Consider the following 26,193-nt stretch of genomic DNA (forward strand, 5'->3'; position numbering starts at 1 on the left):
TTCTGGAACTGTACAGTTGCTCTTCTAAGCAACTGTAAAACTGTACTTTTGCTCTTCTAAGGGACTGTTATGGCAGTTCTGAAAAGAACCACTAAATACTTTCTAGTTCCTTCCATAGTTGTATTTAGTAGATGATCTTCTCCACAAGCACTAATGTAGTACTTGTCCAGCACTTTGAATTGCAGAGCAGGAAAAAAAAATTGAACATTTTCATGAAGTGCTTGGAAGAGTTAAACTGATGCCAGGATTTAATGCCATATTTATTATCTATTGCATTATAGAGCAATAGATAATTGTAGTGAAGTTTGTCCTTGCTGTTTAAGGCAATGAGTGTTTGTATTGATGATTCTCATGGCCAGCTTTTACTCCTGCAGTTTTTGAGTTTAGAGGCATAATGATTTGGGGCATCATAAGGTATTGTTCATATCAAAGTCAGATTTACACTATAATCCTTTTGAAAAGAAACTGTGCTTTTCTAAGAATTAAAAAGACTGTCTAGACAGTATTTTTAATGATCTCTCTCCTTTGCAGCTTTTAAATTTTCAAACATCTATTTTATATTTTACTGCACTGCAGATAATCTGACATGAAAGGAGAAATCTTCCTCTTTCCTTCTTTCCTTCTTTCCTTCTTTCCTTCTTTCCTTCTTTCCTTCTTTCCTTCTTTCCTTCTTTCCTTCTTTCCTTCTTTCCTTCTTTCCTTTTTCCCTTCTTCCCTTCTTCCCTTCTTCCCTTCTTCCCTTCTTCCCTTCTTCCCTTCTTCCCTTCTTCCCTTCTTCCCTTCTTCCCTTCTTCCCTTCTTCCCTTCCTCTTTTTTCTTCCCTTCCTCCCCCCCACCCTTTTCATTAACTTAGGTCCAAATAACAACTTGCAGAGTTGCAGGTACAGATTTTATGCCAGCTCTTCTTTTTCTGCTGTCAGCTTCTTCCCCTTCCAAAGCATTGAGAGTGCCTGGTATTAAGAGCATGAAAGGTCATATGTTGTAATTTATTGAGCAGAAGATTTCTATTTTCTTCTTTTTAAATATTGTCTTCTTACTGTGCTGTTAGTAGCAGAATAGTGTTGTTTCCCCCTCGTCCTTCAAAAGACACCTTTGGTTTAGGGCCCTCTGACCACTCCCTGACAGATTAGATCGTGGCAGCAAAGTCACAACTGGAAGCTTTGGGCAGAATGGAAATTTTTTTGTGTGAATTTTGTAGAGAAAAGGAGGAAAAAGGGCCAAAGATGGGGATTGCCATGAGATTGAATTTGCCACAGGGAAGTGGCCATTGCCTGGGGAGAAAATCCTGAATGGAACTTCCAGGGTCTAGTACTGTGTTTAGAGGGTAAGGGAAAAATCCCCGCAGGCTAGGTGGTGAAAAAAAAAGCAAAATCAGATGTTGCAAACTCTAGGTGACCAGAAGTTGGCAGCATCAAGGATGATTTTATTGCTTGTTGTTGATTGTGATTCAAAATCTTTAGGAAAACGTTCTGCCATTATAGATGGCAGTCTCATAAGATCTTCTCAAAAACAGATTAGAAAAATACTCCCAAGAGCTCTTCCACAGTAGAACATGATGGACAACTTCACAGAGGGTGTGAAAAATAGAAAGAACTAGAGAAATTCTATGGATATAGTCATGCATTTTCAACTGGAGAAACCAATTTAAAAAATTCAAAACTTAAGCCATAAAAATGAAGTTGAAATTGTAGTGACCATCAAACAATCTGTTGCTAAACCAGAATTTTTGTCAGTGTGAAAGATTTATAATAAAGTGCGTGGTGTTTGTGCAGGTACCATGCACCTACAAACAGATGAATTTCAGTTAGTTTTAAATTTCAAGCATGTTACCAGTAGGACTTTTCAATACCTCAGCAGCTGAGACTGCATGGCTATTCTGCACATTGGAATAAGAGTAAAATATTATTAAGAAAAATTGGTTCATTTCTCTTTAATCTTGGTCTAGGAATGTAAGAGAAATTATTCTGTCCCTGATTCTATGTTGTCAGACTTGCCATCAGCAGCAAAAGGGTTTATCAGAGAAAAGCACATGGAAATAAACTGAAGTGGTTCAAAAACCCTGTATGATACTGCATGAAATACAGATAAGGCCTCCCTACTTTTCTGTAAAGGAAACAATCATTGCTCTGAAAAGTTTCTTTGGAGTTCTCAGTTTTTTAAGAATAGCTTTATGGTCACTTAGATTTGGTATAAAAATACTTGTTTAGAAAACTTTTCCCAGAAATGCGATAAAAGATAAAACATTGATTAGTATTTTGATTTATAAAAAAGCACCTGGATAAATAGAGACTTCTAAAATGTTTATTTTCTTTAACCAGAGTTCTTTCATACAAGAGAGGAAAAAATACGTTACATGTCACCCAGGCTTTTGCTTTCTTGTGATAAAGACTGTAATTTTCCCAAGTGTAGAAAGTGGTATAGATTTTTCCAAATCAGGCAACATGTGCTGTATTGTGTTCAATTTGAAGCCAAAATAATACTGTGCAGCAGCATTCTTTGCTAAAAAGCAAGCATAGCTGATAAGATCCAGTGATTATTTCGTAGGAAGGAGCGTCAGGACTCATTAATATCTCATTTAGGTTCCCAGGTCTGCTCGTACCGATTGCTATCGACCTGAACTCCTTCCCCTGTTTTTGCTGAAGGTCAGGTCAGGAATAGTTTGTTGCAGCAAGAACCTTGTTTGTGTTTTCTCCCTGATGTAGAAATCTGAGCTAACAAACTCAGTTTTATACCACCTTGCAAGTATTTATATTAATAATACATGAACTCTGAGGTAATTGTTGCACTAAACCCCATTAATCGAAACCCAGTGCCTTTTTGTAGTTGCCTAATAGTTCTTTCTGGGAAGGTGTGCTCCATTTAGTGCCTTTTTGGGCCTTCTTGATTTGAGGCATCTTTGTTGTGAAAAGTTTATAGAACACATTAGCATTTTATGTAATCAAGATTAGTCAATTTTAAAATATCATGGCTCCTAATAACAGTAATATTTCCTCTTACTCTGTGTGTTATTACTCTGCAGCTAGACTGTCAACAGCTATAAAAAGAAAATTCTCACTTCCTAATGTATTTTTTAAATTTCCATTTAACAGCAATGCTCTAAAGTTCACTATCACACTTGAACAAAAATTACTGAGTGAACTGGAGGCATAAATATTTTTTAGTATTTAGTATACTTTTCACAAGTGAAATATAAATATAATCAGTGCCTAGAATAGAGGAATCTTGAGTAGGCTGAGGCTGGGGGAAACTCTTCTATCCGCTGCACTTCAATAATTTATATGCATGTGGAAATGCTGGTCTGTTCTTTCTCTATACTTTTCTTTATAAAACTATACTTTTCCTTGTCTCCAGCCATTTAGTGAAACTCAGGGTGAGAATAATTTCAAGTTTATTTCTGCAGTATAGTTATTTACTCTGCTCTCAATGGTTATGAAAATTATCTCATTAACTAAATGTCTTCTCTCAAGGTTTCAAAGAGGGAAAAGGTATGGGCAGAGAGACTGGATAGGCGGCCTGATGACAGTGGAAAAAGAAACTGAATAGTACTTTGCAGTGTTTTGGCATTAAATAGGATTCTCAATAAATAGTGCTATCTGCTGGGAAGCTCTCAAAAAGCTGAGTGCTATCCATTGACTGGTTTGAGCCACTGCCTTCCAGAAGGTTCCATGGAGGGAGTGGTGACGGGTTCTGGCTTTTTTTCCTGCTGGATCTACCTTTTATACAGAGAAGTATCTTGGCTCTGCAAGAATGCAATGGGCACCATTTAGAGGTGCCTGGCTTTCTCCCTTGATGTGTAGGGGTAGCCTTGTTTGTTACTGCAATGAGATTGCTAATTTAAATTCTATGCTGATTGTGACAAACTGATTGCAGTCAGTTCCTTTTTAGGAGGAAAGTCTGATTTTTGTCACCTTACTGCTTGCCTATCTACTCCTCTTTTGGTACACTGACACAACTCACTGTACCATTAATGACCTGCTGGTCAGGAGATGCACTTGGGCCTTGAAAAGTCTTGGAAGAAGGTTTATATAGCCGAAGTAAAACTGTTGCTAGAGAATTGTTCAGCTGAAACTTGACCCAGTGTCAGATTTTTCATTAGAGATCACAGAGATTTCACAATTTTCTCAATACTTGTATGTTGTTATGCCTTTGCCAAATTTGATAGTGAAATCAGTGAGAAGTTTTTGATATCTGTGAGATGTTTTTGGGTGGAGCATACATTCTCAAGGCTGTATTACAGATGGAGACTGTCTCCAAAACCCAAAAATATGCACTGCCAGCATTTTACTAACACAGACAGAGCTGTACATTTTTACTGAGGTGTTTGTGTAATGTGTTCAGGTTTGTTCATTTTAGTTTATGCCCCATCTGTAATTTTGCCATGGTTCACATAGCAGTAGGCAGCATGCCAGCTTCAGGCTGGCCAGGACACTGTCTTTTTGACTGGAGGCTGCAGATGGTCCCTTGAGTGGATCAATTTATCACAGATCCCATCAGCAAAGCCCATTAAGCTTTTACTGAAGAAAGTGTAAGCAGTGCATATGCTTTAAGATGGTCCTAATTCAAACACAGCTATTGGTGATTGGCTTAGCTATCAGCATTGGGGATCTGTCAGCAAAATTTTGCATAGTTGTTGGCTTTGGCTATAACCATGTGAGTTGTTTTTTTTTCATTGACCTTAAAAAGTGTTAGTGATTTTTTGCATATAGTGGTGTCTGCGCAGTAGACTGTACCCATTATGGGCAGCAAACCCATCATGTGATGCATTCTATGGAGAGCAGAGAGCCCCAGCTTCAGCTCAGCAACAAACTGTCAGCTACTATTTACTGTGGGGGCAGAACATCACTGTATTTGCAATTGGCTTCACACCTCTTAGACAGGATAATAGTTTATCTTCAGAGTAACAGTCTGAAAGTAAAAAACAACCACCGCCCACCCCGCCCCCCCAGCCAAACAAAACCCCCACTACATGTTAATTTCCTGTCCAGTAAATTACGAGTCAATAGCCATAGTCCATATTCTGACTCATATTGTGTTATTGTCTGAAGGTCAGATTGTGACAATTTTTCTTATTACACTTTTTTTTTTTGTGCTCAGCCAACAGTCGTGCTGACAATGACAGTCTCTCTTCTAGTGACTGCTTCGGCACTGCTGTTTGTTGGGGATGATTGTGCCCTCCTCCGTGTTTCCTTCTGTGCAAATCTCACTGATGCAGTTGTGAGGGAGCAATTTACCCTCCTATGCAGTTCCTGTATTTGTGATTTTCTAACCTAATCAATATCTAGAGATTGAAAAAAATTGCAGGCTCTGGATTGTAGGCCAGAGTAGATTGTAGAATGCTGAGTCATTTTCCCCAAACTGCAATAAACCATTACTTTCAATTTCATCTGCCTTTTTCCCTCACTAATTTTCTCTTTCCTATCTTTTTGCCTCAGTCACTTCATATATATGAAACTCTGTGTGTGTGTCTGTATTTAAATTTCTTGACCTGGCTGCCCTTCCCTGCTTTTTTCTTCCCCTACTTTTTTGTTACAGATTTCTATAGTGACACTGTGTGCTCTTGGTAAAGTTGCCTTTCCCTGCTGCTGACTTTTGCAGGTTTACTGTTGTCTACTTGCAGACATCAGGCTCTTTACCCAGAACTCTGAGCTGTGGTTAAAAAAAAGAGACAATTTTAAATGGTAGCACAGCCTTTACAGAGCAGGGACCAGTGACCTTGCTTAGGGTCTACATCACTTAAAAACTGCAGATGGAGCAGGTTTGCAATTCCACATGTGATTTTTTTTGAGAATCTTTTAATAAAAAGCCCGTTGTTTCTATGTTATCTTCTAAATGGGAAGTTCTTTAAATCTGATTTAATGCACTTGAATTATAAAGGACATTCTGCATTCCTGAGGCTTGGCTAAGAAGGAGTCAGTGGGTAACTCTTCAATTGGATAGAAACATCTTCGGTCTGGTTCTGTTTGTTTTAAATATCTTTAACCTAAATCAAATACAGAATGTAACACTTGGACACCATATGGATTCATGATGTTTATGAGAAGAATTAGGAGGGATATGAGATTCATAAATCAGGGAGTGGCTCCCATTGATCTGTAATTGTATTCTCTTTCCTAATGACAGAGATAGATAGTCATGTTCAGATCTCCTGACATTTCAGGGCTCAATGTATGATACAAAGCATAAGAGACCTGCTTGTAGTTTGAGTGCATTTCATGCTATGTTTGTGAAAGACCATCCTGTCCTCTTTTCTTTGGGACAGAGATAGCAATGTGGAGTTTTTGTTTGTCTAGCATGGTTGACCCATTTTCCCTCTCTGTCACTGTCAGCTAATAACATAATGGCAGGAAATAAAATAGTTTATGCCTTATTCTTCAGCTACTGTCTTCCACTTCCCTCTGTTATGAAACATTTTTGAGGCTCTCCTTCAGCCTCTCCCTCTTTTTTTCTTGAGATACAACTGAGTACTTTGTCACAGTGCTGCCTTTTCCCCATCAATATTTCCTTGTGTGCCCTCAATTCAGATGGTTCTGCCTCTCAGGGAAAAGTTAGTTTTCTAATCTCAGTGGAACCTGTCTTTTTAAAAACAGAAGAAGATCAAATTGAGCTGATCAACTCAAATGAAAGAAAATGGAAAGCACAAATCTGCTTTAACTCAAACCCTGTACCTAAGGCTAATATGGATTAGGTCACATTTGGCAAGAGTGTGTATCTCTGGGTTGCTTCTATTAACTGGGTTCATGTTCTCAGACTCTCTGGAAAAAGAAATAGAAAAGTAATTGGTAGAACCCAAAGTTACAGAATTGACCAAAGACGGGAGATAATGTTACATTTGCTGTTCTGACTGCATATACGTGTGTAACATTTGAAATTGTTTGGGTGTTAAAAATTGCTGCTGCATCAATTTGTTTTTGTTTTGTCAATTTTTTTTAGAAGTCAAGAAATAAAAAGTTACAAAAATTACCTCTTAATCTTAAGAGGCCTGTGATCCACATTCAAAGGAGAGTATAACTGAAGAAGTTTTTCAATTGAAGGACTAATTGCTTTATCTGGGCACCCTCTTAGTCTTTGAATTATTGCGCATTTCTAATACTTTGCCTTTTGCTTGCACCTTGGGTCTCTTACAGAAAATAATTAAGGTGCTGTACAAATATCTGATGTTTCAGGCAGTTAGACTTTGGTATAATGAGGTTTTTTCTTAGGCTGTAATCTACAACTGGGACAGCAGTGAAAATCCTTAAGAGGCCTTCCCAACCTTAAGCCAAGTCCTGTTAGCAGGACAGAGAGCTGTGGATGGGAAGCTATGCTACATTCCCATTGAAGTGTTTCTCAGAGCTGCTTGGAGCTGTGTTGTGGTCACATCCAGCACAGTCCACTTTCATGTGCTGACCCAATTGTTCGCTGTCTTTCTGTTCCAGTGACAGCCCCTGCTGCTTGTGTGCATCAAGAGCAGCTGCTGCTTAGCCTGGGTAACCTTTGCTTCCTTCAAAGGCAATTGTGGCTGGAGTGCTTTTGGACTGATAGGGGTCTCAGTGGAGTATTTTGTAGTAGATGTGTGTGCATGTGTTTAACACAGCAGTTGGAGGAATGTGCTATAAACAAGGATGAGGTAGATTATTCAGTACAAGGGTAGCAGTGACATGTGAGAATATTTAGTTACTATAGCCGGGGGAAACAAAAAATGGCTATTACCTTATAAAGGACGTTGTAAATTTTTCCTATATGTTATGTTTTGTGCTCAGTCCTGGTTTTTAGTGGCCCATTTCTGTCCACTGACAAGATTGCTGCTGAGGGCTACTGAACTACAGCATGATGCAGGAGTACTCTGCAGCATATTTACAGAACTTGTTTTTCATTATACCAAATCTATTCTGTTTAACTTTACTTCATCCATGAGGTTTGAAGCACATGCTTTATACATATGACTCATGTATAGATACATAGCTAGATAAGTTATTGCTGCTTACCTCATGTCAAGACAGCTGAGGTGTTGGCATCTCCTTACTTCTGCACCCAGCTCAGCCTGGTTGTTACGTGTCTGTCTTTGACTTTAATGAAACTCAGGGAAAACCCATCCAAGGGCTGCTGCACTGTTACAGTACATTTCCTATTCTGATGCCTATTTCCTTTTCTAGTGTGCTGAGGTACAGTGCAAGCAGGTGCACTATCTTCATGTAGTTCAAGAAGGAACTAAGACTCAGATTTTACCAGCTATCTAAAGTTCTGCTGGGCATGGACACCACTTTTCTCAATGTAAGAGCCCACCAGTTCAAAGATGTCTCTACAGAGCCCTAGAAATGTGAGGGGCTCCTGTCTTAGGATCACATTAGGATAGTTCAGACTGAAGGAGCCTGAGGAGGTCGTACTCTGAAAAGAGTAAGCTGTGACCATTCAAATCTTGAAAACATCCAGCAATGGAGACTGTATAACTTCTTTAAGTAATCCTTTCCACTAGTTGACTGTCCTTATGGTAGAAGAGTTGCTTCTTATATCAAGCCTGAACCCGTCTTTTTTCAATTTATTCTCATTGTCTATTGTGTTCTCACAAGGCATCATTGTAAAAAGCCTGGCTCTCTATATTTGATACTCCTTGCAGAATTTCTCTCTGTCTTTCTTTTCCAACTCCTGGCAAGTGTTGGAAGGTTGCTTCAATGCCCTTTCCCCAGGCTAGGCAAGCCATGATTGCTTAGCCTGTATTCATGGGGCAAGTCTTCAGCCAGCTGACCAACTTGGTAGCCCTCATTGATCTCACTCTGGTTTATTGATCTTTCTGGTATTGCCAGCCCAGTGCTGGATGCAGGATTGTAGATATGGTCTGATGAGTGCTAGACAGAAGGGGATGAGTGCTTCTCTTGTTCTGCTAGCTGTGTTCCTGTTGATGGCAGGCATCCTCCTGTGTAAAGGGAAGCTAGGTTGCCCACACAGGGCATGAGCAGAGAGAGGCTTAAGGCTATCTAACATAACAAGGGTGTTTTAAACTGCTGCTTGCATTGTCATGCAAGTAGCAGGAGGCAGATGGTGGAGCCTTCCCTAGTAGCAGTCAGTATGTCACCGTGGTGTGTCTCTTTCAGGCTCCAACTGTTGTCAGACTGGTGGCGGAGTCACCTCTGGTGGGACATATGCAAGGCTATCATTGTATTTGGCACCACATAGAGAGAGCTGTACACTGATGGCCCTTTGTGCAAGAATTATTGTTGGAAACAGAGCCCCATTCTGGCATGTGAGATTCCTTGTTCATTTGGTGCTTCCTTCCCAACACTTTCAGCTAAGAACTGATATGCAGTTTTAGGGGTAGAGATTTGAGACAAGGTCAGTGACAAAAGAAAGGGGCAAGAAGTGAAATGCCCTGAGACAGTGAGTCTTGTTTCCCTGACCAGAGGCAGTGCTTTGCCTTCATCCCACTGCTGGTTTTACTTTGATTATGAACATTTGCTGATGTCCTTTCCTTATTTACCTTACTTAGCAATTGTTGGCTTTGGGGAGAAAAAAGCTACCTGATCTGTGTATGAGAGTTCTCAGTAGCAGGCAATTTACCATTAAGGTAAATAATAGTAGTGACAAGAAACTAATGACCATAACAGAATTTGAGTGTTTAAATACTAAATATGTGTCCTTTTCTTTCTCTGTTTTACTAGAAAAATATGGTCAAATAGGGCAAGTTAAGGGAGATGATTGTTTACCTCTGTTCAGCCCCTGGTGAGGATCTGGAGGGGAGTATTGAGGCATACTGGAGTGAAGCAAAGGGCCACACAGATGAACTTGAGGTTGACTTTCCAGTGTGAAAGTGATGGAACACTTGACACAGGCTGCCCAGAGTGGGTCTGTCCTCGGAGATACTCAGAAGGGAACTGGGCATGGTCACAAGCAACCTGCTCTAGTTGTCTGTGCTTTGGAAATTTTTAGAGGCCACTTCTAGCCTCAGCTCTTCTGTGATTCTGTGATTAGAAGCAAAGATGCAAGAACATTTGAAAAAGCCACGCAGCAAAACACACATTGTTAAAATGGTGGAGCAGAAGCTGCTGAAGTTCCTTCCTGGAGAGCACAGGGGATGGGAGCTCAGTGGTATAGGAACTCCAACTCAGACACCTTTGTTTCATCTGTATTAGCAAATTAGAGAAATGTATGAAACTCATGGTTGAATTGCTGAAATGCTGACAGGCACAATAACTTTAGCCTGTGCTTGTCCTTTCTCCCAGCCAGTTCCTAGGCATGGCTCTGTTCACACACAAGCCAGCTTCTGCTCTGCTCAGGCAGTTTGGGGGTGGTAGCCTTGTTTTGGACAAGGGAGAGTTGAGCAGTGGTATGTGGGCTGCTCTATGGCAGCCAGCCTCACTACATCGAGTGTTGCTAGATGTTTGTGATTGGCTCGCACAGATGTAAAAGTCTAAGTGCCTGGAACTATTGTTGGCAACCTGAAGAAATGTCTTTTGCCACAGTTCTAGCTCCTGTGCTTTTAGACTTCTGGATCAACTGGATTTTCAGGGCAGGACCTCATCAATTTTTTATAACTGATAGGGAGCCATGAGACTAGAGACTGTCTGAGCCAGAAACTCACAGAGATTGAGCTCCGAGTATCAGCCTAATTTATTAAAAATTCAAGAACCTTAAAAGACGCAAGAAGACATTAACAGGCATGTTACAAGTCTTGGGAAAAAAAAAGGAGCTTAAAAGACATAAAAGTATTTGCATGGGGAAGGTATATATTTTAAATTCTGAACAGGAAAATAGCTATGCTTTATTGTTCCATTTTATTTCTTATTAAAGCAGAAATTAAACAGCTCTGTTGACAGTAATCCCAATACCTATTCTTTGTAATATATCCAACTTCTCATCAAAATGGAGCATTTAGGTTTTCACTAGTGAGCAATGCACAACTTGTGCATTTTTAACAACTTTGACAAAACCAGATTAATTCAGTATGCCCTCAAACTTCCTCTCCCCTCCCCCTAGATATCTTTTTACTCCATGGAATTTCTGAATTGTGAAATTTTTTTCAGGTACTTATTTTGGACTCCAGCATAGCCTTTCACCATTTGGATTTCAGTGAAATTGGGGATGTTCATTGAGTCTTCAGTGTGGGCAGCTATCCTTCAGATATTTTACTTTCCACTTGAATAACATGCATAGCAACCTTGGGCTGTGGTCTTTCTTTCTTTGCTTTTGTTGACCACTGCAGTGCTCCACAGGTGCCTTGGGAGCTCTTTTGCAGATTTGAGCAATGTGTTTTAAGATTCTGTTCTGAGTTTTTGCAGTTTTAAGCAAATGCTTAAGAGTTGCTTTAAGCATTTGGGAAAGCTCTAGTTTGAATATTGAAAGTGTTTATATTTTGTTCATTTGCTCTTGTGTTGAAAGCTATTTATGGTAGGAAATCTATGCTCCTGTCTGGTAGTATACTTCCACCACAGTGTAAATATCCATATGAAGCTCCCAGGAATAATCTCAGTACAGGCAAGGAAATACAATTACATATCCAAGAGACATTTGCAGCACAGTTCAGTTTTGACAAAAGGCTTACGGCTTGTTCAGCTTTAAAATACTGGGTTTTTTTTTCTGAACTATTCAGAAAATTTAGTTTTTGTAAATTAAAATATCTTTTTAGTGTGAATTTCAACAGGCCTGTAGAGGAAGCAATGTGATTTATCAGTGATTTCATGTGACTTGCCTGGCACTCAGGGAATGTTGGTCACTGAACTACTTAAGAGCACCCAGGCTTCTTCCTTACTGAGTTGCAAGAAATTATTGGAAATATACTTGTCATTTCTATGAACAGTCAGGGTTGACTGGATCATTGCATGCATAGATTATTAGGAGGTCTGTAGGAAACAAAAATGATCTAACTCCCAATGGAAAGCTTCATGATTCTGTGGAAATTGAATTGTTACTTATAAATAATGAAATAACTAATTGATGTCTTCTTCATTCATTTTTATAAAATAATTATTTTATTTTTGCATTTGTGAAAGACTTTATTAGCAATAATCTGTGTGTAATTGTAACAAAATTTGGTGACAAGATCACTAGCACTGTAGTGAAATAACATTTTTTTGACAAAAAGGGATTTTTTGTCATAATGTAATTTACCAGCTGAAATATAGTCCACGAGTTTAAAGGAATCTCTGTGGTCTTGAAACCTTGATTTATTGACTTTTTAAGATGGTAGTTTAATGATTTTACTGTCTGTTATGCTAGCAAAGATGTGGTACTGATCATGTACTGACAGGATAAATAATAGTTTTTGAACCATAAGACCAGTTTTAGGTATTCACGTGCAAGCTTCAGTTGTGAACACATTTCCTGCAATTGTGAACTTCAACACAGCAGCTACAGATAGTTTGCTTTGCATTTCCTGTCATCTTTCTTTATCTGTTACTCAAAGGCACGTATTCAGTTTTATTCTGAAGGGATTCAGTTGCCCTCTGAGGGCTCTGGCCATGGAGGATCTGGCTGATGGGTTTGCAGAAATGTAGTAACAGCTGTAGAAGGGCGCAGACAGTGACATCTGACAGATCTGTGGCCTGCAGCATTTAGGAATTAAAAGGAAAGGGAGAAGATATTTCACTTTCTTTTATTTTTTTTTATCGTTACGAATACCTTCCCAGGTCCTCTGTGTTCCTGTGGTGTAAATGCTATTTAATGACTAAGCTGTGTGATCTGAAGCATGAGCTTGTCCTTTCATGTTACACATATCACACATCTTTTCACTATTAGTTCAGTGACTTCCTTTCTTCTCCATCTATCCCATAATTCACCTTTTTGCATTTGATCTGGCAGTGTGATAATGTATCTGCTCTGACATGCTGAGTTTTCACATACCTCATGGAAATAGCTTTTCCTCTGCATTTTGCTGTAGTTAAAGTACTTGGTTTCTGCTTTGGGCAGGCCATTTCTGTAAAGTGGCTTAGGAATTGCTTGCATTCCTCTTATATGTGATTTTGTTTGTGCCTGTTTTACATCCTAAAGGATTAATTTGTTAGGCTATCAGCAGCCATTCATCAGCTGCTCTCTTCTGTTCAAGTGGGGAGATGGAAAACATTTCTTTGCCTTTTGACCTGAAGTTGTTTGGAGGCAGATCTTTAGCCTAAAATAATGAAAAGTTCAGGAGATGTTATCAAGTTCTGCTTGTTTGTAAAGAGGCAAAATGGATGCCCTGTCCCTGGAAGTGTTCAAGGCCAGGATGTGGCCTTGGGTAACCTGATCTAATGAGTGGCATCCCTGACCGTGTTAGTGGGGTTGGACTAGATGGTCTTTATGGTCTCTTTCAGCCCAGGCCTTTCCTTGATTTTATGAGTCTATGTTTTGAATAACTTTCTCTGTGGAAACTTGTGGAAAGCATTTGGATGACATGCAGTGCAGTTGCTTCAGTCTCTGGAACAGTGTTTGAGTGGAATTTAGGGTCTGTGTCCAAGAAAGTGATGGGAAAGCCTGTGCTCTATGAATTACATAAAACTCATTCATTTGGCTAAGTCTTTAATTGAAAATACTAAGGGCTGTGACAGAAACCCCTGTACTTTTAACAGGAAGATACATGGGAGTATTGTTTCAAGCAGGGAGAAAAGAGAGAAAGCAAAGAGGAGAGGGGACAGTATTTGTAACAATACTGATGGAGCATTTAGTTAGCAATGGCAGCTTCATCTGGTTCTAGTCAAAATAATGAATGGTCCATGAGGAGCTGAGAGCATCATATATGCAGAAATTCTGTAGGTGTTTGCAGGGTGTTAGTGGAAATGTGACATGGCTGTTGCTTTTTCATGATAAACACATAAAAAGCAATCTGATTTGATTGAGTTACACAGGCTTTAGAATTTGGAGTTTACAGACCAGATCTTCTGTGAAATATGACATCCTATGCCGCATTGGCATAGGTGTACAGAACAGTTCGTGATGTGTTGTATAGAACAGTGTTAAATTAAATTGGTAATACATTGGCTTTTGCCAAGGATTTACATTAAAAATTACAGTGTTTGCTTTTGCATCCTTGTATCCTTTCAGCAGAACAAGCCAAAGCAGGCTCTACTGAGAGTATTGTTTATTTGTGAGCAAAAGCTGTATAATTTAATAATTTTGTATAGGCAAATGTGCTGTAATATCAAATTATTTTACAATGTACTAGCATAAAATATCTTTTATAAACTAAATAAACTTTTTTCTATTAATACTAATTGTATAGAAATGGATACATTAAAGGAGAGACATTTTATAAAGCTGCACAATTAACATAGCTACTTATAATTTAAAATATGTGAATAAGCAATTAGTAAAATTTTCACTTGACAAAAAAGCAGCTTTTCCTTTTCTTTTTCTCTAGCACACGTGTAAACGTAACTCAGTCACTTTTTTTTACTCTAGCTTGGAGTTGCTGATGATGGCACCATCTTAGAGGACAAATCCTTAAATACACTTTACAGTTGAAGAAACATTTTTAACTGTATTTGCTGTATCTTGAATGACAACTTTGGAATTCAGAGGCACCACTGAATTGTCCAATGAAGCGTGGCTCTGTAGGTTTGCTAAAGAAATGAAGAAAAGCATAAGGATTAAAAGCTAGAAAACTTAAACAGAAGAGTTAAGAAGTAGAAAACATGGAAGCTAGGAACAGGTCCATATTTAGTTTCCCAGATTTTGGCTTATACCTTCAGTTTTAGGAGAGCACAACAGCTGGACTCCAGTTTCATTACAGCTGTAATCCAGCGCTGTATGGCCTAACATGTTTTGAATGAATGCATGTGATGCCTTAAGTTTTAGCTTTCATATTTTTCAGATTTTGTACTGCATTAGGATATAATTCTGAACTTCGTTTGAAGTGTTAGCAAGTTCTCTCCACAGTTTAGTTAAACAAAACAATCCTTTTCCAGTGGGAGAACCAAGGACACCACTGCAGCTTCAGGCCCAAAAAGTACAAACAAATGTACTGTTGAGTACAACTGAGGAGAGCAATCTGGGAGGACTTCATAACCTGAAGCTGCAATTGGACAATTAACCCCAATATGTAAATGGACCAAAACTTATAAAAGTGAGAAAACTCGTGACTTGGGGTCCATCTTGGGCAGAGCCACAGTCAGGCTCCTGTACTGCCCAAGGTGTATCCTTTGAAGGCCTTTTTAATAAATACCTGCTTTATTCCTTTAACTCTGTCTAGCCTCTGTTCCAGGTAGCCTCACTAGGCACCACATGAATAAGAATTTCAGTTTTTAGTAGCAAATATTCATTCTTTCAGTCAATACTCCCTTGGAAGAGGGAGGCTTAATACAAGCAGTGGGCAAGAGAGAATCACTTGTTCTTGATTTCTGATGTTATTGTCATGGATTTTTTGGCATTAAAGCTTTTAGAAACCTCTCTCTTATGTTGTAGTTCTTGCACTTGAAAAGCTGGCAGAGAAGAAAGCATTATTAGGATAGATGCAAGTTGTACTTCTTTTTTGTTTGTGGCTGGTCTTTGTATCTGAAAACCATACATTTAGATATCCATTTAGATGTTGTATTTAAATTCCCATACTGAGTGCTACCAATTGCCTAGGAGCAATTACACTTGTACGATTTAGTGTTGTGCTGCTTGAGATACTGATATGTTGAACATAGAGTAAATAATAAGGAAATTTGGGAAGTCTATAAGAAAATTTGCCATTGCTGTATGCATGAATTATACCTCTTTCAGGCATCCTTAAAAGAGGACAGCAAGATGTTGATGGGGTATGGGTCATACTGTGGGTTTCTTTACCCTGCTAGATCAGCTGCTGTGAACTGACAGATGAAATTGGTGAGAAACTCAGCTTCAGTGTGTGTTTTCCCTGCTCATATTTATGTTCTTTTGTTCATCTGGATATTTTGAAAGAAATAATAGGTACAGTATGTGGAAAATACGATGGAAATATTGAATAATCAGCCTTTTTTTGTGCTACTGGTGATTATGAATTTTTCTTAAAGTTCTGTGAAATTTTCTGTGTCTAGGTGATGTATAAGCCTGGGTGAGCTCTGGGTGAGCTCACTGGGTGATATCCTGGCAGCAGTCTAGCAGTGAAAAATGTTAATATGTGTGTCTTTGGCAGAATTTGCTGTTGCAGTCAGATTTTTGTTAATTGTTTTGTTTTGCCACAGTTTCTTCCTCCTTTCAAGCTTCTCTGAACTTTCTGTGCATCTTTTGTGTATCCTTCTCCAGCAGTGGTTCTCACTTTTTGATCTGTTGTCAATGCCTGCTACTGTGCTGCTGATAGATTTCTGCACAGCTCCAGGCTATGCTGTAATTCTTGGTCTGCTACTGGCTAATTTTCTTTCCCCAGGCACTGGAATCCCATAGCTGAGGAATAGGTAAATTATTGAAAGGGTGAATGCTTGGCTCCACTGAAAATTCTAGCAGTTCTACTTTTGAAGTACATGATGATTGGATTTTACTCTTTTTGATCTTTTTGCTGAATCTGGATGCTGCTAGGCTGAGATCTGTTTTATAACAATTCTTAGTGTTATATGATAAGACATGAACTGTGTCCTACTCCTGCTCTATTTTTTCAAATCTTTAAAATTTAAATGTTTTGACCTAAATTTCTCAAGAAGCAAGACTTGCCTGCCTCCTTAAAAATGTATCTTTCTATGTATAATAAATATCAAATTGCAAAAGAGAGAAAAGGAAACTGTAAGAAATGGGGGAAATGTGAAGATCACCTGAGACCTGGGGTATTTTTTAATTCTGAGAGAGTTGTTGGGAGGAAGCAGGAAGACAGCACTCCTTGGTGGTTGGAGCATGGGCATAGCTGCTTGTGTGACACTGCTGGCGTTGGCCTAGAGGGACTTGGCCTTCTTCACCAATCTGGCTCTAAGCAGTTTTCAGGGGAGCTACTTGAAATCAAAATATCAATATGGGAACATTGCAAATTTAGACAACCCATGTATCTGAAAATGTATTTGGAATAGATTTCTTGGTGATCTTGGTATTGTAAGTACAAGGTAATTTAATGTTATGACCTCTATGCTTTTTCTCTAGAACTTAGCCAATACTGGCCACATGAGTAGTGGCAATGCTTTTGGATATGTGCTGTGAGAAAGTTTGAAATTTACAAGATTTTACTGTTTTAAAAAATTAACTGGACTTTTAAATTCTAAAATACGCTACTGCAGGTTCCAGATCTTCTGTCTAGACCTGTTTTCCATTGCTGTCCCTTCTGCCAGTGATTAAAAGATGACTGTGCAGTCCAGTTCTCTGTTCTTTGGGCTTCCTCAATGTAAAACATCATTTGCAGAGGTAACTGCTCCACTAGTTTGGTACAGTAGAATTTAAGAGTGAAATTTCAAATGGTGAGAATCATGAAATTTGGAATTAGAGTTGGCTACCCATTTCTTGAACTGTTTTATCTAAAATGTTAACATTTTCTGCCTTGTTGTTTTCAGTAAGCAGTTCATTTTTTCAGCCTCTAACAGAGAACAGTAAGGTACTAACCTGAGTCTTGGGGCCAGATAGAGTCAAAATATTTAACGTGGTCCCTAGCTTTAGATTTTGAAGGCAGCCCCAGATTTGGGTCTCTGTAGTTGTGTATGAAGTGCCAGTCTGGTAGCACAGTGCACGGTGTGCAACATGTGCCTGGTTTTATGGGATGTGTGGACTTTCACTCACTCCAGGAGCAAAGGTGTTATGGCTTACCCCAACAAGCAAGTGGAATATTCTTACTTTTTTTAATGGATCTTATTGCTTGCTAACTCTCCTGCAAATCAATAGAAGCTCATTCTTCTAGGGGATTTTTCTCATAAAAAAGGAACTTGCATTTTGCTAGCATATGGGAGGAACTTTCTCCTTTACTTCAAGGAAGAAGTACAGATACAGAAATTAAATATTTGAAAAGTTTCTTGCAGAACAGAAGACAAAGATGGAAAAATGTTTTCCAAAGCAAACTAATTGCAGCCAGAGTTCTTAATACAGAGGGCTAGATTCAGGTAGCCAAAGAGAATGTAATATTTGGATAATTTCTGGAGAATTGTGATGTATCTCTTGTTCACTTCATTGCCCAAGTGCTGCCATACCAAAGCTGCATTATCCACAAGCTACATTATTCCTTCTACAAAAGCCTTTATAATTGCATGCAAATAAGTGATCGTGCACAGAAAGCTCAAAACAAAAGAGAAAACCCAGAGAAATCCCTCCTGGAGCTTCTGAGCTGCAAGTGCAACTGAGCACGAATTTCAAATCGAGTAGTCAGCTGTGGGCAAGATCTCCCTCCTGCTGGTTCTTTCTCTGCTGCTTTGCATCTTACATGTGCTTCTGTGAATGACACAGTTTCAAGGTAAGGAGGTTAAGCAGTCCTATGTCTCTTCAATCTGCCAGTTTAAACACTCCCTAGCCAAGCACAACTTAATACCTTGTCACCTTTATCCTGGAAAAATTATTTTGTCATGTGTCTTCTGTGTGAGACTTAATTGGAGACCTGTGTTTCTCCTCTCTGTTTTTGTGCTGTTTGTTGACATGGGCTCAGATCACATTTACCAGATTGTGCCCTTGCAGGTCTGAGGTGGAGCTTCCCTAACTGTCCATCATTTTCTAGCTTGGGTTACATCCAGGCTGCTAGATTATTATTCACTGTTTAATTTCAATTTTCAATTTTTGAATACGCTGTACTGAAGTGCTAGTTTTAAAAGCATAGCTAATTTTTATAGTTTTCTATAATTCTTTTAAGATTGGTTTAATTTTGTTATGTTGTCTTACAGGTTTATTTTGTTCAAATCTGCATTGCTGCAAGTGAAAATAATTTTTTTTTAAACCTCTTTCTCTTTTAGAGTTTGCTTAAATTAGAAGAACAGTTATTTCAGGCAAAACTTAGGAGAGAACAGATAGCCTAATGTGATAGCCTGTGATGGCAACTGGTATTATAAAAAGATATGATGCAGCTGACCTTCTGCTTAGGAGATTAATTTTGGTTTGTATATTTTGTACCTGTTCTCTGGTTGAGAAATATCACAAATTTAATGTTGTAAGCAAATACAGAATAGATAACTCCACAGAAATCTAGTATTCTGACATGGTTAGAGTTCTGTAACTGAACAGTAACAGTTAATTTGCAGTTAGAAAACACACACACAAATCTCTTAATCATTTGTAAATGTTGATTAAGTCAGAGTGAGGTATGAGGAAGGTAATTCCAGTAGATGCTTGAATTTATCTCAATCTTTGAATCTGACCTTTTACAGAAGAGACAAAGCTGAATCTTCATCCCATTCTCTCAGAATATTTTTCTTTCCTTTTGTTGGATTGAGAGAATGGAAAAGGTGATGAAAACTTTACAGCTAAAAAAGTATTAAGGAAAATTTCTGTGTTTAGGCATTGGAAAAGCTAGGTAACTTTCAGGTGCTTTCCTGAGCTCTCAGAGGATTTACTGATCCTGTTTTCAAATATCAAAAGTGAAGGAGTTGCCTCAGCAGCAAGAGATTGAGATGTGGTTTGCTTTATTAATCAAGCTGTGCAGCTGAGGCAGGCAGTACAGTAACCCACAGCAGATACACTCCACTGTGTATCCTGATTTGTTCTGGAACTTCTTGTATAGATCTTTATACAGGATTAATCCTAATAGCATTAGTGTGGTAAGACATATTGCTAAGTAGACTTAGACAACTAACAAAGACTTAAAACAAACAAAAAAAATCCTTTGGACATTGCTATTAAATAGCTGACATGAGATCAACCTCCTTAACCAATTCCTGGCTCTTTCTCAGACATCATCTTGGACAAAAGGGAAGCTGAGCAACGGATTACCAGGGACCACTGTCAGCGTTAGGAATTAAAGGCTGTTGCCATCCAGTTACTTATCCTTATTCAGAACATTTTGATGAAATGTGGTATAGCCTTAAACTGGTAGTTAAAGAAACAGATTATTGAATTTTACACTTGTGTTTCAGCCTTCTATTTCAGATGAAAATATCCAATGGTGCAATGTATCTTCAATAGTTTTCACATAATTTAATATTTTAAATACTGGTAATTATCCTGAACACTTGGTATCAATAAGCTTAAAACAAATGTGGAAAGCTGAAGATAGGATTTAAATTTAACACTAGTCTTTTTAATGCATTTGAGACAAGAATTTCCATAAATTAGAAGGGATGTATCTAAACCTATGTCTTTCTGGTTTGAAATACCGTGTGAATGGTTTCATAAATCAGCTGTAGTTAAAATGACAACCCATAGTAGAATGCACTGCTAATTTAATTTTGCTGAATGATTCTCATTTTAACCACTGTAATACATTTTGATCAATGGTTTACATTTTGATAAATGGTTTAGATGATCAGTTTAAAGACCAATTTAAATTTCAGCAGTTTTGTTCACTTGTCATGTGTATTGTTTTCTTCCATGGTCAAGTGTAAATGCTTTTCATTGATAAAATCAGTTTACATAGTAATTTCAAGCATTTTCAAGCTGCTTCTTCAAGACTGAACATATCTTTTTTGCTTGAAGTGTGGAGCTAGTGCTTCTGAAATAAATAGTGATCTTAGATACATTGGTTCTGAAATGGTTTGCTTGGAATGTTGAAATACCCTTGAGCTTCTGAATACTAGTTGTGGAAGAAAGCATTTTTTTGCAAATGACCAGAAATAGGAGCTGGTGAATGGTAGGGACAGGGTGTATGTTTTTATCTCCAGAATAGAGAGATTTGATTTGGGAGCCTGGGTTTGCAGTTCTCTGCTGCTGTTGCTAACAGGCTCCCTGGGGGCTGTGGCTCAGACACTTACCTCAGTGTTGTCCACACAATTCCCAAGGGGACCAGGCCAAAAACCCTGTCTGAGCTGGCTGCACTCTGTGTTCTCCATGCTAAAAAGGATGAATACATGTGATTACTGTGGTTATGCTACCACAGTCATGATATGTAACCATGGTGTAAAGCAGTGCGATGAAAGTTTATGCTTTCAGCATTCAACATGTGCAATATTTTAATTGCACGTATGTCAGATTATATTTTTTTAGGGATAGGGATTTTGTCATCTACAGGAGCTATCCATGGATATCTCGTGGCTGCTATGTGGAAGGCTGCTATGCTTTGAGGTGTGAATTGTGCACCATTGCTACAATCTTGCTTGGGCATCAGCAAGCCCTGGCTGTGAGGCGGCTTGTTGCCTTCCCCATCTGCTCATTGCTGCTTTCCAAAAAGGGCTTATGACCCTCCTTGTGGCCAGTCTGGCATTTGTTTTTTGCCTCTATACGGAAGAATGAAGTGTGAGATAGAAAAAATGAAATAAAGAAAAAAAAGAGAAGCCCTTCTGGAAGTATCTTCCTTGTCCCAAGGTATTACACAATGCTGGCACCATCTGCCTGGTGCAGAGCCTGGTTCTGCTCTCTGTGTGTTGCTGGAGCTGGGGCTGAGCTGTGGCTGAGCTGTTCTGCTGGCTGGCCCAGGCTGGCTCTGAGGGGTGGTGGTGGGGGAGCCCCTGCTTTGAAAAGGAGAAAAGGGGCAGCAACAAATGCAGAACTCTCAGTGCTCTCTGTGGCCAGAGCTCCATCTTGGGTGGGGCTTTGGGAGGACTTGACTGTTACTCCAAATGAATATCCTGAAGGGTGTCATGCCTAGAAATTCTGCTTTCTAGTTTTCAGTGTCATGTGCTCTCTGAGACAAGTGGCTGACATAAACTTGGAGCAGCATGTTTGTCCATCTGCTAGTACCCAGTCTTGGATAGTTCTTACATTTCTGTGAGGAAAAGCTTTCTTTCATCAAGGTGTTTAATTTTTTGCTCTTTCTACACAGTTATTAGCCCTTGAGAACCTGAAATCCCTAGGTTGTCCTGTATTTCTCCCCTGCTTTCCCTGTGTAATGACACCATAAATGAGGTGATGTTCCACAGCCTCTTGGTGCAGGGGTCTGCTCAATTGTGCTGTGGTGCAGAAGTCTCGCAATGCAAGATGTCATCTGATGGGGGAATCAGGCCTGGAGCAGTCAACTGTATGAAGTTCAGGCAGCATTTCTCATCAATTATTGATTTTGCATTTCTGAGGGGGAAACATTCAGCTTTTGGATAAAACCAAAAATCCTTCTTAATTTTTATGCTTGTTTCATTTTTTCAGATATATATATATATATATTTACTTAAATCATACACTTCATGGAGATAGAGCTTGTATAGAGAAAACTTACAAAATACAATTTGGAAATAAAATATGTATCATGTTTAGACAGAACAGAAATTTTATGATGAAATCATAGCAACAGCATACAGCTAGCTGCTGAAAGAACACACTAGAGATGGCCTGGAATTTGAACATGGAAATGTTTAATACTGCATATCCTCTGTCTTCAGACATTTACTGCTTACTCTGTGGAAATTGTACTGCAGTTGTTATTGTGTTTGTAACATTCTGCCTGTTGTCTTGTACTCTGAAATGTTGGAGGCACAAATGGGGGAGCTGGCAGACATGGGAAGCTGTGAATGGTGACTGAAGACGTGAGTGCCTCACATGATAGTAAGGGAACATTTTAGTTTCAGACTGAAGATGATGGAAAGGAATTAGTAAGAATAGGTTTCCTCACAGTGTTTCTGGCTCATAATATTATGAATATTTTGGGATGTGCTGTTTTTTTGCTTCTTTTTGCAGCCTTTTCTATTAGGGTACTTCTTATTTGACTGCAAAGTTACAGGATAAACCAATGAAAATTAGTAAATAGTGGTTCTGTAAATGAGGAGGGTTTGACTGCTCGAGTTCACAGAATCACAAAATGATTAGGATTGGAAGAGATCACCAAAGGCCCTCTAGTCCAACCTCCCTGCTCAAGCAGGCTCCCATAGAGCATGTTACCATAAAATGCCAAAGCAGATAGTAGGAACATATTGTAAAGGTGTAAAATTTCAAATGGAAAGAGAGATGCCTGATGCATTGCAGTTCTGAGACACCACAGCCTTTGGTACTGGATATTAAAGTACTGTATTGATGTATTTACTGTTAAAGCACTTGATTTTCCCCTCCCCAGAAAGTACCTGCCTTGATCCCCCTGGTTCCTACACTAAAGGATTAAAGACCCTGTGGTACTCCAGCTGTGCTCTTTTATGTAGCATTGGTTTCTGTAAAACAATTTCATTTTAAGGGCTTTTAGTTTAGTCTTTGTCCAGCACATGGCTATACCAAGACAAGCAGTTAAACATGGTTTTGATCACTCTATTGAAAGCAAATTTTTGCTGATTGATCTCTGAAGTCACTGGGCAGGATGAATGGATGGGATTTAAACTCATTGCAGGAACTCCTTTATGTTGTTTCTGTAAGGCACGTCTGACACAATATTTTAAAATACTTTTAATTCATAGCAAACTATGAAAGAATTCTGTACACTGTAGGAAAGAGTGCTGAGATGCATTTGACTTTCTAGCATGTGCAAATATTTATTGTTTGGCTTTGTACTTCTTTTTCTTCTAGACATTACCCAAAGCAGTCCTTCACTACAGTGGCTGATACACCAGAAAATCTTCGCCTGAAGCAACAAAGTGAATTGCAAAGTCAGGTAAATAAAAAATTCTTTTGTCTTGTTAATATTAGATGGTCAGTCCTCTTCTTTATAGTTTTTCGAAGTGGTAGTAGTATTTCTGTGTACATACATAGTAGCGCTGCAGTGTAATTATAAAAAAATTGTCAGTTGGTATAATACTGCAAAACTCAAGGTTTTATTTTTGTTCTTACTTATACTAATTACCATGCAATTGTAAGTCCATTAACATCACTGGAATCCTTCATTTTCATCAGTACATGAAGCATCTAAATAGTTTTTAATGTTAGAAGTGATACAGCTTAACTCAAAGGTTCATTTTCCTTTGACAAATTACCATTGTTAGCTTGCATTAAACTTAATAATAAAATAACGTGAGATTAACAAATAATGAATTTGTCATTAGCAGCTATTTAGAAGCCTTTAATATTTATCAAAAATGAAGTGACTGAATAATCAGTTTATAGATCTTATTGCCTCTGTCAACTAATTAATGAGGCAGTCTGTAAGCTGGTTGTAATAAACACATAATCAAAACTGAGGTAGATTAATAAAAAATATATTTAAAGTAAAATGTAAAATGAAAAGGGGAAAACAAGAGAAGAAAATGGCAAAGAAGACTTAGGTGAATCAAATACCATGCTGGCTATCTACCATAATATAAAGTTCTGATTGATATTAATTCATGTTTATCTGAAAAGCCCTCCTCTCCCCCACTCTCCAGTATCACTTTATTCTATTTTAAATTATGTAATGCTGGCAGTTGTCCTATGTGAGACAATTGATAATATTTGATTGCATTTTATTTTATGAAAATTCTGTGGGGTTTTTTTTAATCTACTGTATTTTAGTTATGATCTCTTGTTATAAATTCATAGCTTTCATTGTCATTGTCATAAAAAAACTGTAGCAAAAACTAGATAGTAGACAACAAGACCTTTCTTCTTTGGAAGATCTCTATAGGTTGGTGAGTAAAATTGAAGGAGTGCTGAATAGAAAAGTAGGACATATTTAGCATTGTGTACAATCTTAAAAATACTTTACCTTTTGCCATTATGGTTATTGATTATAAAACATAGAGAAATAATGTCATGCTGAAATTGGCAACAACAGACAGAACAAGTGGACACAGTCTCAAGCTGTGCCAAGGGAGATACCGGCTAGAATTAAGGAGGAAGTTTTTCACAGAAAGAGTGGTCAAATACTGGAATCATCTACCCAGGGAGGTGGTGGAGTCACCATCCCTCGAAGAGTTTACAAAAAGACTGGATGTGGCACTTGGTGCCATGATCTAGTTGAGGTGTTAGAACATGGGTTGGACTCGATGATCTTAAAGGTCTCTTCCATCCTAGAAATTCTGTGATTCTGTGAAATTCTGCCATCTAGAAAGAGACAATTTGTGCGCTCTGTCTCTTTTTGACTTGAGTGGATTTCAGGTTAGAGTCTGGTTAATTTTATTGTAATTCAATGGTTCTATGTACCAGAGTTACTGTTGTGTCACTAAGAGGAACTGAAACCCAGTACTTTTTGCAGGTCTTTCAAAAAGAATATAAGTTCTCAGCCCACTGTTTTTTAGGGGTTTGACAGAAAATGTTGGGATTTAGTAGAACAATAAAATGTTACTGCTCTTTACAGAGGATATAGGAGAAGTGGCTTTCCCTAACTTGTTTAAAACATGCCTCTGTGGCACTATGGAAGCATAAAGAAACTTTTTTTTTTTTGTATTATTCTCTATTTTGAAACTGAGAACTTAGAATTCTAGGATACTGGGTTAGCAATATTAGCAAGAGACTTGGAATTCGCCCATGAATAAAATTGCTGCAACTGTTCACAATGGACTGTAATAAAATGTTAGATAAGAATCTACTCAAAACTTAGAAATGGACAGAAATCCTTAACTTTTTCAATGTGCCTTTTTTCCAATATTACTAGTTAGCAAAAGACTTGCAGATCTGAATTATAAGAGCAAAAAATTGCCTACTTGGAAGAAAGCCATAATGTTTTTGATCATCATTTGCTTCCTGGTTGTTGATTTACATCTAGACTGTGTTAAGTAGCATAACCTGTGAATAATTTCAGGGCTGACATAAAGATTCCAGGTACTTTTCCTTATCCAATTTAGCTCTTGTCCTAAAATATGACTGTAAATTCTGAATACTTTCTGTAATACTCTAAAGAGTATAAGGACTTGCCTTGAGAGGAACTGCTATCCTCAATCAGCCCTGTTGGGTGTCTCGTGCCTTGTCCTGTCTTTTCAGGAAAAGTTGAAAGACTCCCAACCAAAAAAAAAATACATGGGATACAATTTGGCATTGTTCAGGTCTAATTCCATTTCAGTCCTGTGCAGTAGAAAAAAGTGTGTGCATGGTTCAAGAAAAGCCTTTCATGTGAACCAAAGTTGGCTGGATAGAACCACATTATTACTCCCTTCCAGTATTTATCAGAGCTGCTTGAGCCTCCTGCCAATGCATTTGACAATTTGGGATTGAGCAAATTCCGTGTTAGGCAATGTAAAACTTATGTTGACTGAATGAGGAGAATTGCTTTTCTAAAGTAATAGCTGTTTCTAAGTGAACTTCTTTAATGCTTTTAGTTCTGAAGAGGCACAACCCTGTGTTTAACTGCAGAACTCCCAAGTATTTTTTCAAAATCTGTAGCTTTAGAACTACTCTCTATTTTGCTCAGCAAAACATGATGAATTGGTAAAGGAAACACCATTAAATATTGCGTAAGCTAAAATACACGTTTTTGTAAATATTTTG

General features: G+C 38.3%; 1 protein-coding gene across 2 annotated transcripts in view; it reads left to right on the forward strand.

Annotated features, from left to right (window-relative positions):
- The window catches only part of NEBL (nebulette), a 245,696-nt gene that overhangs the window by 48,751 nt on the left and 170,752 nt on the right, over positions 1-26,193 (forward strand). For both annotated transcript variants that reach the window (XM_059489460.1, XM_059489464.1), the window contains exon 3: positions 23,365-23,449. In XM_059489460.1, the coding sequence (XP_059345443.1) occupies positions 23,365-23,449 (85 nt within the window). The remainder of the gene's footprint in view (positions 1-23,364; positions 23,450-26,193) is intronic.

The sequence above is a fragment of the Ammospiza nelsoni genome, chromosome 1 (assembly GCF_027579445.1).
Source record: "Ammospiza nelsoni isolate bAmmNel1 chromosome 1, bAmmNel1.pri, whole genome shotgun sequence".
Classification (NCBI taxonomy): domain Eukaryota; kingdom Metazoa; phylum Chordata; class Aves; order Passeriformes; family Passerellidae; genus Ammospiza; species Ammospiza nelsoni.